Source organism: Glycine max, chromosome 18 (genome assembly GCF_000004515.6).
Source record: "Glycine max cultivar Williams 82 chromosome 18, Glycine_max_v4.0, whole genome shotgun sequence".
In the NCBI taxonomy this organism is placed as follows: domain Eukaryota; kingdom Viridiplantae; phylum Streptophyta; class Magnoliopsida; order Fabales; family Fabaceae; genus Glycine; species Glycine max.
Window position 1 is genome coordinate 12,986,112 of NC_038254.2, and position 12,270 is coordinate 12,998,381.

General features: G+C 29.3%; 1 protein-coding gene across 7 annotated transcripts; it reads left to right on the forward strand.

Moving 5' to 3' along the window:
• Positions 1-518: 518 nt before the first annotated feature.
• LOC100819256 (GDSL esterase/lipase At2g42990) lies at positions 519-11,084 on the forward strand. 7 transcript variants are annotated; one of them, XR_419414.4, is made up of 5 exons: positions 599-1,033; positions 2,088-2,580; positions 4,917-5,006; positions 10,381-10,509; positions 10,611-11,084. XR_419414.4 is itself a non-coding variant. In XM_014771302.3 (4 exons), exons 1-4 carry the CDS (start codon positions 650-652, stop codon positions 10,389-10,391), a joined length of 978 nt encoding a protein of 325 aa, XP_014626788.1. In that variant the 5' UTR covers positions 599-649; the 3' UTR covers positions 10,392-10,510. The 7 variants fall into 7 exon arrangements, 5 of the variants coding, with proteins under 5 accessions (XP_003551930.1, XP_014626788.1, XP_006602262.1 ...); XR_419415.4 differs by having other exon boundaries at positions 10,392-10,509; positions 10,611-10,946; XM_014771302.3 differs by lacking the exon at positions 10,611-11,084 and having other exon boundaries at positions 10,381-10,510.
• Positions 11,085-12,270: the final 1,186 nt, after the last annotated feature.

Genomic DNA, 12,270 nt, shown 5'->3' on the forward strand with positions numbered 1-12,270 from the left:
TGAAATAAAAAAATATTAGACCAAATAGGATTGATGTTTGTGGATTTTTATTTTACAAATTCAGTTTTACTCATTTGGTCCATCAAGTTGGATCATATTGGTCTATCAAGTTGAACTAAATTGATTTGTTTCTTTTTTTATTGTAAATTAAAGTGTTCGACTCGACTTAGTCCATTAAGCTAACATGTTGGATTCATCATTTAAAAAAATTACATTCTCAATACATATAATATTTATTCATATATTAATAATATTTTTAAATAAAATTTTTTCACTTTTGATTTCTTAATTACAACTTTTGAGTACTAACATTTGTCTTTATTTTGTGTAACATTTCTTTTTAATTTTCTATTCCAAAATATCTTGAATGAAAATAAAGCAAGGGAACATGTTCCTTTTCACTCAACGGCTTAATAATGCTTGGAGGTTGCAAGGTACTATAATGCACAACAAATATCCTTAATTGCTAAACCTGCCACCTAATTAATTAATTTTTGTCTCCATTTTTGTTATTGATCACTTTCAAAGTAACATGAGCAGATCAAAAAGTGCCCACTGTGCATAACAGCTTCTTCCCATAAATAGCACCGGTATCTATCACAAGCCCTCTAGCTGTGTGCACCCAATACCCAATTGGTAGATAGAAGAAATGGGAGGAAAAGGGTATGCTCTATGGCTCTTCATTATTGAAATCTTTGTCCATTTTTCCACATCAAGCAGTAGTAGTAGTGGCAACAAAGTTCCTGCAATAATAGTGTTTGGAGACTCCTCTGTGGACTCAGGTAACAACAACTTCATTCCAACCATTGCAAGGAGCAACTTTGAGCCATATGGTCGTGACTTTTTCAATGGAAACCCTACTGGCCGGTTCTCCAATGGACGCATTGCCCCTGATTTCATCTCTGAGGCCTTTGGCATTAAGCAATCAGTTCCTGCATACTTGGATCCTGCTTATAACATATCTGATTTTGCCTCTGGGGTGTGCTTTGCTTCTGCTGGAACTGGATATGACAATGCTACTGCAATGGTTGCTGTAAGTAATTGATTTCAACTAGTCACTCTTGAGATGCATTTTCTTTTATGAAAAATTATAAACATATATTTATTTCTCTGATCTATTTCATTTTCTTTGTTCGCTTTATTTTTTTTCAATCATGTCGCTTTTCACATTTATTACTTTCTATTTTTTCTTTCTTTCTTCCTATATCTCTTACTTCCATCCCAATCTATTCCATTTTAGGGTTTTTTTAGGGGTGGACAGTATCAGAGTTTTTTTTTTCTTAAAAAAATAATTCTTGGATGCACTTTAGGATCTACTTGGATTGAGAAAATAGGTTTTTATTTTTGTATTTCATAATTTTACAAGCTACTATAAAAAAATTCAATTTTTATTTTTATTTTTAAAGAAATACAAAAAATATTGAAAAATAAGATTTTGTTAATTTAAATAAAAAAAAGTAAAAAATCTTATATTTTTATAATTATTTGGAAAACAACAGAATAGGAAATATTTTCTTAAACAAGACAAAACTTACCTTTTCTCGTAACTGTTTTGAGTTAAGTCGAAGATATTACCTGACAGCTTACACAAAGGTACTTGTACAGATAATATATTTGGGGTTAAAATATTTTTTTATTTTTTGGGTCTTAATGTACTTCTTTAAGTTTAAATTTTTTCACTTAAAGTGTTTATACTAGATCAATTGTTGAGTCAATGGGTTAAATTCAATTGATTGAACTGGGTAAGTTATTATAAACTTTTGATATTATTATTAATTCTCACATAAAAAAAAAGTTTATTATATTAATTTGACCAACTTATGCAATGCAACAAATTAACTGTAAAAGATATCACATTAAATGTTTGTCAAAATTAACATGGTCGTACAAATAATTGACAGGATAATCAATTTAACCTAATGGAGATAATTAAAATAATCAATATAACAAACTAAATAAAAAAAATATAATGACAGGTCAAAAGTATTATAGTTCAAGTATACTTTTTTCCTTAACTTTAGCTAATGCTAATAAGCTGTGCTAAAATTATTTATATCCTCAACCATTCTTTAATTTGAATTTTGCAGGATGTCATACCTCTATGGAAAGAAGTTGAGTATTACAAGGAGTACCAAAAGAAATTGAGGGCACATCTTGGTGATGAGAAGGCCAATGAAATAATAAGAGAGGCTTTGTATTTGGTCAGCATAGGGACCAATGACTTCCTTGAGAACTACTACACACTCCCTGAAAGAAGGTGTGAGTTCCCTATTGTTCAGCAGTATGAGGACTTTCTCATAGGGCTTGCTGAAAGCTTCTTCAAGGAAATTTATGGCCTTGGGGCAAGGAAAATTTCTCTGACTGGGTTGCCTCCTATGGGGTGTCTACCACTGGAGAGAGCAGTAAACATTTTGGAGTACCATAATTGTGTGGAGGACTACAATAATTTGGCCTTGGAGTTTAATGGAAAGTTGGGGTGGTTGGTTACAAAGCTCAACAAGGACCTCCCTGGGTTTCAATTGGTTGATGCAAATGCTTATGATATCATACTGCAAATCGTTAAACACCCTTCTCGTTTTGGTAAGTTTTATATATGTCCATTAATTGCTCGTACTATATAGTAGTGTCTAATTTTTTACTCGAGTAGTAGTAAATTCCTTTTCCCTTGGGTGAAATTTCATTTATTATATAGTTCTCTTTAACTTCTAGCAATAGCAGAGATAATGCAAAGCAATTTATAATCTAGAGATTCGTGTGTTATTTACTACTCCCTCCCTCTCATAATATTTGTTTGATTAAATTATTCATTTAGTTTCATGATTCCTATATACTTACCTTTCATAGTTAGTCTTTTTAATCTCTATAGTTTATATTTTAATTTTTTTTTAGTTTCTGTAGTTTAAAAATATTTTTTTAACCCTTATAGTTTGTATTTTAATTTTCTTTTAGTCCTTATAATTTAAAAATTATAGGGATTAAAAGAAGTAAGAATCATGAAACTATAGGGACTAAAAAGATCATTTTTAGACCTACAGAAAATAAAAAAAGAATTAAAATATAAATTAGAATTAAAAAACCATTTTTAAACTATAGAAACTAAAAAAATAAGAATCATGAAATTATAGGAACCAAATAAGTAATTTAATCTATTTGTTTTGTTATACTATATTTTTTTAATTATAGAAAAAAAGATAATAATAATTTTATAAAATTAATATTTTTTTCATTAATTTATTTATATATTTTATTATTGTTATTCATATCATAAGATATATAAGTGAAAAATAATTAATATTAAATTAAAATTTAAAATAATAATTATTTTAAAATTTATTTTTTTTCTCACTCGACAATTATTATGGCACATAAAAAAGATTTTAAAATTGAATTAAATAATTAATGACGAATATATGTCATTTTAAAATATTAAATATTTATGTGATTCAGATATGCATGTAGTTTTACATGCATGATTGACTTAATGCACATAACTTTATAAAAAAATCATTAGAAGTGTATTTGATTTAACTTTTTTTTTACTTAAAATTTATTTTTAAATTCAAATTAAAAATAAGAGTTTAAAAAAATAGAATTTTTTGTCAGTGTTTATTTGTTTTTTTTTTACGTAAAAGCACTTTTACGATAAAAGTTGTTTCGTAAAAAAAACTTTAAATTTATTTAAAAATATTTATCTAGTCCAATAAAAAAATATTTATAAAATAAAATATTTGAAAATTTTATTTATTTTTCATAAAAATGAATTTAACGATGATAAAAATAAAAAAAATATTAAAATTACTTTAATGATGATAAAGTAAAATATATTAAAATTGTATATTTATTTTTTTATTTTTAAAAATGTTCAAAAGTATTTTAGTAATAATTTCTTCTGAAAATTAACTATTTATTTTTTAAAAGAAATTTTATATAAACAAATGTTTCGTTCAGCTTCTCAAAAAAAAAAAAAAGCAGAAAAATAATTCGAGTCAAATGCTACCAGAAATCGGCTTTGTGGAGGGGAATTTAATAATTAGAAGTTATTTGATATCACATAATTCCCATCCCACCATTGTAAATTTGTAAAAAAATAAAAACAAAAAAACGGCATTTGGTTGTCTCAAGCATATATAATTTTTAGTCTTGTCAACAATGTTGGTTACGAGGGAAATTGGGTCTCTCCGAGCACTATAAAAATTGAAAAACAGTTCATACCATGTCTCAAAAGTTAAAAATACTCTACGGAGCACATTGTTTTTTCTTTTTTTTTTTTTTTTTGAGAAATGAAGAACACCTTCTAAATCACATTAAGTATTTCTATTTTACTGGGTATAGTGTTGAGTGTTTTTTATTTTAATATTTTTATAGTCAACAAGAGTCACATTTGAGATTGTTAAACTCATACTTGACCCAAATCAATTGTGTTAATATAAATCCAACCCAATCAAGTCCGTCAACACATTCCAACTTGCCTATTTCTCCTTGAGCCGGAATGCTGGATCGAGGTGGTCCAATTGACCCAACCTACATCATTACCCCGTCATAACTATACTGAAGGAAACTTATTTTTTGTGTCGTTTAATTTAATGCAATAAATTTAGTTTTGTACTTATCCTTATTTTTTCTCATTATTTTAATCACTATTCACAGAATAAAATAAACAAATAATCATGATAAAAAAATATTTATTTTAATCACTATTCCTATAATAAGTGTTATTTTATCTTTTTTAATGTAATACTCCTAATAAATTAATAATGATAAAATTAATTTTGTAAAATTATTATTCTCTTTTGTGTATTTATTAACTTAATTTCTATAAAAAAAATTAGGAAGACACTTGTTAGAGAATAATGTGAGGATGATAGAAAGTCTCAACAGTCTATCACTATGTACATTGTTTTTTAATTAATTTGCAGGTTTTGAGGTAGCAGATACAGGATGCTGTGGAACAGGGAGATTTGAAATGGGTTTCTTGTGCGATCCTAAATTTACATGCGAAGATGCAAGTAAGTATGTATTTTGGGATGCATTCCACCCATCAGAAAAAACAAGTCAGATAGTCTCAAATTATTTAATAAAAAAATATCTAGCAAAGTTTCGTTGATTGAATTATAGTATATAGGGGGCACTCTGCTGTGTGATTTTGTCTAGCAAATGGCAATAGGCAAAACAGCTAAACATAATCATGTAATACATTGATATACTAAGTATATATAACATTCTGTGTCGTCGAAGTGGCGTCAATTCAATAAGATATGGAAAATAATAATCGCATATGTACGTAATAACTTTTATATGTTTACATATGTTTAAATAATTCTTGATCCCTCATTCAAAAATAAGACCAATATTTACTCGGCCCAAAATTGTATGAAACTTCCTTTAATAGGGAACAAACTTAACAATCATAATCTGAGAGAATTCCACACCAAAGTTTGAAAGTAGTTACATATGACTATTAAGGATAACAAAGACATGGCCATAATAAAGACCGAAACATTCTCAGACACAAGGGATGATTCCGTTTGTTACAAACTTCTGCAAATACTCACCCACCATCCTTAGACGCACGTCCAATCTATTCTTAAATCAGAGGTTAATTAGTATGCATTTTCATATAGAAACAAGAGAATGCTAACGAAACTATCCAACATTCTCTTCTCAAAATTCTATTTGACTGACTAAAATTTGTTGAAAATTATCAATTTTGAAAAGATTCATTTCACATAGATCTACTAAAATTGGTGATAATTAATAAATTTCAGTTAATCACATAAAAAATGTTATAAAAATATTAGAAAAAATATCATTAATATCTTATTTATAAACAATGATAAGTCATTACATTTATATGTGTGGTTAAATGCAAAAAAGTATTGATTTTTTTTATTATTAAGGAGTTTTTCTTTATGGTCTAAAAATGCAGAGTCAAAAATTACAAAAGTTTTAAAAAAGAAAATGGATCGACCTTATAAAAAAAATACAATATAAAGTAGGCCTTTTGACCAAAAGGGGTAATTTTATTTGAAATATATTAAAGGAGAGTAGTTTTTTAATTAATTTTCCAATGAGGATAAGTCATAAGGATTTTCACCGGTATAAAGTCATAAAATAATTCACAACTTTAACTTTTTTTTAGTGAAGTCATAAAAAATTTAATGTCTTTAGTTTCTTTTTTTCAAAATTGTTTATGTAAAGTCATAAATTTTTCACGACTTAAAGTCGTGCTAATTTTTTTTAAAAAAATAAATTAGTATTGAATGACTTTAAAGTCGTTTTAATTTATACGACTTCTCTACATTGTTTTGTTTAATATTTTTTATATTTTTATTACTAATGTTAAAGATTATTATTTGTTTTATAAATTAGAAAAAATGATGTAAACAAAAGACTTAACTTTAAATAAAAAAAAGCACAACACATATATTTGTTTAAGAAAAACATTAATAGTGGGATGATGTCCCACAACAAGTTCTTCTGGATATATGTCATGGTCTTTCATCTTGTTGCACTTGATTTGTTAGTGATTGTTGTTCTCTTATTCTACGACCTCTTCCTCTTCTTGTTCTAGGATGATCACGTGTAACTGTTTGTTGTTGTTGTTGATGAATATCATCACTACCATAACCATCATTATCATCATCATCATTATTGTTGTGGTTATCATCATCTTCCTCCTCATCCTCATGATCCATGCCATGCATCTAAGTAGGATGATGGACGATAACAAGAGCTTGATGGTAGTAGGTTGTATGCAGATGACGAAGAATTGAAAATGGTAGCAAACATTTGTAAGTGTCCTTCAAAAACAGTTGAGATAGAAGGAACTTGAAATGAGTATTAAGACTTATATGATGAGACTCCCGATGTTTGAAAACTTTGTTCACATCATTGAGGCATATATCCAAAGAAGTCTGCTAGTTGATAAATAGATTGTGCATGTGACTGATGATGCTAGGGCATATATCTAGAAATAAGCATTGAAGGTACACTAGGTTCAACATGTGATTAATGGTGGTGATGAACTGGATAACACCGAAAATTAAGAATTATCAAGTTAGAAATAATAATGAATAATAATAACAATGATTTATGAAAATTCTTACGTAAACTTACAACCTCAATAGATGGTGTCCCTTCACGCAATATATATTGGCTAATTCGACGTATGTACCATTGCATATATTCTGAATTTTCATGCAAAATACCGTGGTGAACTTCACCTTGAACAATATAATCATTTCAATGATTTCATTTGTTAATCCAGTGATGATGATGACGGTAAGGCCAAAAAATATATGTTCTCCCTCTCATATCTATTTTGTTGAATTAATCTAAGTTTGGTGGCTCATCTAAAATATTTTTTCACAGTCCAAATTGTCTCATGATCCTATCTACTGCATGTCATTCCACAATTGCAAAGCATATGAGAGGTACTTTTGCACGAACAATCATAGATACCTCAACATTATTAATTAATCATCTTATTTGAGGTGCCTCATAAGGTGTCTATAAGAATTGCAAGATATATATTATTATTGTTACATATTTATTAATGAATAAGAAGCACAAAGAAATAATAAAAAATGAATCTCATTCATATGTAGTCTATCAAATATGATGTATATAAGTCTGACTGCATGGGTGGGAATGTTTGTTCGGCTCATTGTCCGAGACCATCTTTGTGCAAGAAGAAATCCAAGTCCTTGTTGTACTTCTTCGTCAGATAGGTCATCTATGCATGGGGCAATGCATTTAATATGGTCCTACGCCCATCATTGTAGTAGTAACAAACATCCTTTGATATCAATTTGTAAAGGCTTTACGACCCAATCTAGAGCTCAAAAAAGGAAAGCTAATACTACTGCACCCCAACTATAATGACTTGTCTCTATAAAATTTTCTAACAAAAGGAGATACATATAATGAACTCTTGCTCCTGATGTATCTACATCAAACATCCGCCTATGAGCATCATGATATGAGCTCTAGCATGTTGTGCAATCACAACATCATCAGCATCAATAGGAAGTTCTTGAAAAAAAATTTGCAACCACATAAATAAATCATTTTTCCTTTGATATACTTATTAGGTGGAATATCCCCTAATAAGGCCTGACAAGCAAGACGTACATCACTGGTACGGGCACCAGTTACAGGCAGTTCGTCAATCTTGAGGCTTAGTTGCAAGGCCACATCTTCTAAAATTATGGTTGTCTTCCATGTGGAAAATGAAATGTGTGTTTCGGGCCTTCAACGTTCAACCAATGCACTCATCAAATGTTGGTTGATATCAATATTCTCAACAATTACAAAACCAAAACCAGCTTTATTTATTAAATTTTGCATGCGATTATCTATTTGCTCCAAATGCATAAAAGCTTAGACAAAATTACACCTTGGACAAATCATTCTTTCTTCTCCCTCCCACACTTTATTGGAAATATGATTTTGTAAGCATAACAATGAGCCATCAATAGGTCCAGGTTGTATATGTGTCATTGCTTCACAAATAAAAACAAGAGATTGCAAGAAGGATGAATGAGGCGGGATGTTAGAAAGAGAAACAAGCTCCACAACAAAAGAAGGATGAATGAGGTGGGATGTGAGAAAAAAGGTCCAATGCGAAAGAAGTAGCCTTTGGTAGTGAAGTGATTCATCCTCATGATGACAAATATCTTGTGATGGCATGCCCTTATATCATTCAATTCCATACTTCCATTCCATCATTTATACAAACAGTAAATAAAATAGATATCCATAACATATGTGTAAAAACATAAAGAAGTGGAGAAGATTTGATTCTCACACACACACACACACACGCACCAAATAATGAAAATTATGGTTAAAACTTTAAACTAAAACTTATTGAATTTCAAAAGAAAGAGTTTGAAGTAGTTGGATCTGGAGGATCTTTCACTTCAAGAAAAGTCACCAGAGCAGGACAGGTTATTATAATCATTGCTTCTAAAGATGAAAATTTACATGAAGAAGGAAATACATTGGAGAGCTTTGTTAGATTTTCAAGATAAACGTCCTTCAATTGAGAAAAGTTGGTTTTCCCTGTCATTCCTTCGTCTTTATGGATGATAATAATTTCCTCCAATGCCTCACATTCTGAAATGTCCATATATTTTAGCATTTGACACACTGGTAGCCAATTAAGAGACTGACATTGTTGCACTCATAGAATTTGCAGGTTTTGGTAGAACCTGAAAAATTTTCTATTAATGATTTGAATTATTTTAGGTAGATTGGTCAAAATCAATTTATCTAGCAATTGCAAGATCCTTGTAGAATGAGATGTTTCACTGTGAATGTTGAAAACCAATTTCAATTCCATACAATAACTCATGATGAGTTTCTTTAAATTCCTCAACTCCTGTAATGTCTTAGAGGCAACAACACAAACCAATGAGTTACAATCATGTACTTATGTTCATTCAACTCAGAAAAAGACTTCTCGTCAATCATGGCCTCTTTATTTATCATTTTTCTATCATCAAAGTCTTTTGCAAATACAAACCTAGTTGCAAATTCTACTAAAGGACATTTTTCTATAATGAAAGTTTTCAAACTTGGAAATTCTAAAAATAATCGTCGTAAAAATAGGTCAATCTTGAGAGAAACTGGAACTCCTCCTTTCTCAGTGCTGGGAACTTAATTTTTTTGGTAAATAGTCATTTTCGTTCTTGAATGTGTAGAGCACTAACAAATTCGTCCCCCAAAAATAGAAATTTAAATTTTAGTCTCCAAAAGTGAAAAAAGTACGACAAATCCATCCACCGGTTAACTTTCGTCTATTACCGTTAATGAAAGAGTCTATGTGGCATAAAGGGATGGAAATGTCACAAAAATAGTTGACAACATGAATGTTAAATAGATTAGACCAAATTGATAGTAAGTTACCATGGGACCAAAATGTCAGTTAGTTATCATTGGATCAAAATGTCAATAATTTTCCATTGGGCCAACATATCAGTAAATTTTTTTGGACCAAAATGTCGACCAAAATATTAGTACGTTTCCATTGGACCAAAATGTCAGTAAGTTATCATTGGATCAAAATGTCAGTACATTTCCATTTGACTAATTTGTCATACCCCAAATTTCATTTCATTTAAGGGTAAAATATCATTTAATCTTCATCTTTTTCTTCTTTTTTTTATCGTTGGAAGCATAACATTACAATAAACACTTAAAAAATAGGAAAACAAACATAAGTTAGAACATACATAATAATAAGTATTAATATTGATTAATAAGCATAATTACTTTAAGAAACATTGTAACTCAAATGCAACCACAACACTAGTAACATATATTTTAAAATTTGATTGATTATTTTTATTTTTGCTTACATGTTATTTATGTTAGATGTTACATAGTTGTGGGATGAGATTATCTGCCCTCAATATGCTCCACAAGTTGAACAACCTCCGGCTAATTTTGAAAGTACTCCAACTCCTAATGTTGAAGGTACTCCAACTCCAACTACCACTCAAGGTACTCCAACTCCTAGTGTTGTGAGTGAATTTTACATATAATTGATTAGTTATTGTTAAATTTTGTTATGCATAACCAACCACCATTTATAATTGTTGTAGGAAACAAACTTCATACCTCCACCTTTGTTAACTATGTTTAGACCACCTCCAATTAGGCCTTCAACATCAATTTGAATTATATTCCCAGATGTATCATTTCATGGGATGAACCAACTGAATTACATAAGCTTCATACCCACACCAAGGCTGCCTCGCCACCAAGATTCAAAGAAGTGAAATATGAGATATGTTTGTCTTTTGTTTATAGTAGATTCTGACTAATTATTATAATTTGAATAAATTTGTAATAATTAGTACACAATTACAATGTTTATTTTTGTACAATGGTAGAATGTTTATTTTGAAAAATTTCTATCGTGATAGCATTATGTAATGGTAAAATCAAGTTGGGTCTCATTTTTTTGTAAGGATTAACTTAATGGTTCTGTATTTTTGTTTAAGTATCATATTTTGGGTAAAGTATTATCACATTAGAAATTTTATAGTAACAGACAAATTATGTTTATTAATCAATGTTATACTTATTATTATGTTTGTTCTAACTTATGCTTGCTTTCCTATTGTTTAAGTGTTTATTGTAATGTTATGCTTACAACAATAATGAAGATTAAATTATATTGTATCCTTAAATGAAATGAAATATGGGGTTTGACAAATTAGTCCAATGGAAACATATAGACATTTTGGTCCAAAAAAAAATTATTGAAATTTTGATCCAATGGAAAATTACGGACATTTTGGTCCAATGATAAATTATTGACATTTTAGTCCAATGAAAACGTACTGACATTTTGGTCTAAAAAAAGAAATTACTAACATTTTGGTCCAATGGAAAATTATCGACATTTTAGTCCGATGATAACTTACTGACATTTTGGTCCAATCTATTCTGTAGTCATGTTGGTAATCATTTTTGTAATATTTTTGTCCCTCTATATCCCGTAGGCTCTTTTATTAATGGTATGGATGAATTTGTCGCATTTTTTTTTTCACTTTTGGGACTAAAATTTAAATTTTTATCTTTTGGGGACGAATTTGTCACTACTTTACATATTCACAAACAAAAATGACTATTTACCTATCTGGGTTTAAGGTCAAGATACTACTTTATTTAACTTGTCATATGTCTCTAATATTAATTCATTTAGTTGGTGGAGCTTTGTTGCTTCATCATCAACGATTAGATATAGCAAAGAGGGGCAACTTTTGATGTGTATTATTTGTAGATTTTCAAGGCCAAGATATCTTCCTGGAATTAATGGAACTCCATATGTAATATTACAACCAATATAGTTATGTTAATTTTAGTTCCTTTAGTGGCTGAAATATTTTTTGTACCCATCCTCATCAATGATAACTTCTCTATGTTCAAACAGAAACTTTAATGTTTTGCACTTCTCAATGTTGATAGATTCGAGTTTGTTTGACCTAGACAAGAGTGTGTTTAGCCTTTCATCATAATTTTTTGCCCCAAACAGTATCAGGTTGATGAAATGTGAAGGCTTAACATTAGCAATTGCCTTGCTTAATTCCTCATTGTCAACAATATTGTACTTAGTAATAGTTGAGAATTCATCCTGCAAGATTTTTCCACTCTTTTTATCATTTTGTGCATCTTTGAATTCAAGCATCATGTCAAAGACTAGCCAAATATCCAATTCCTTGGAAGAGGTAACTTGGTCCCTAATTTTTTTAAGGT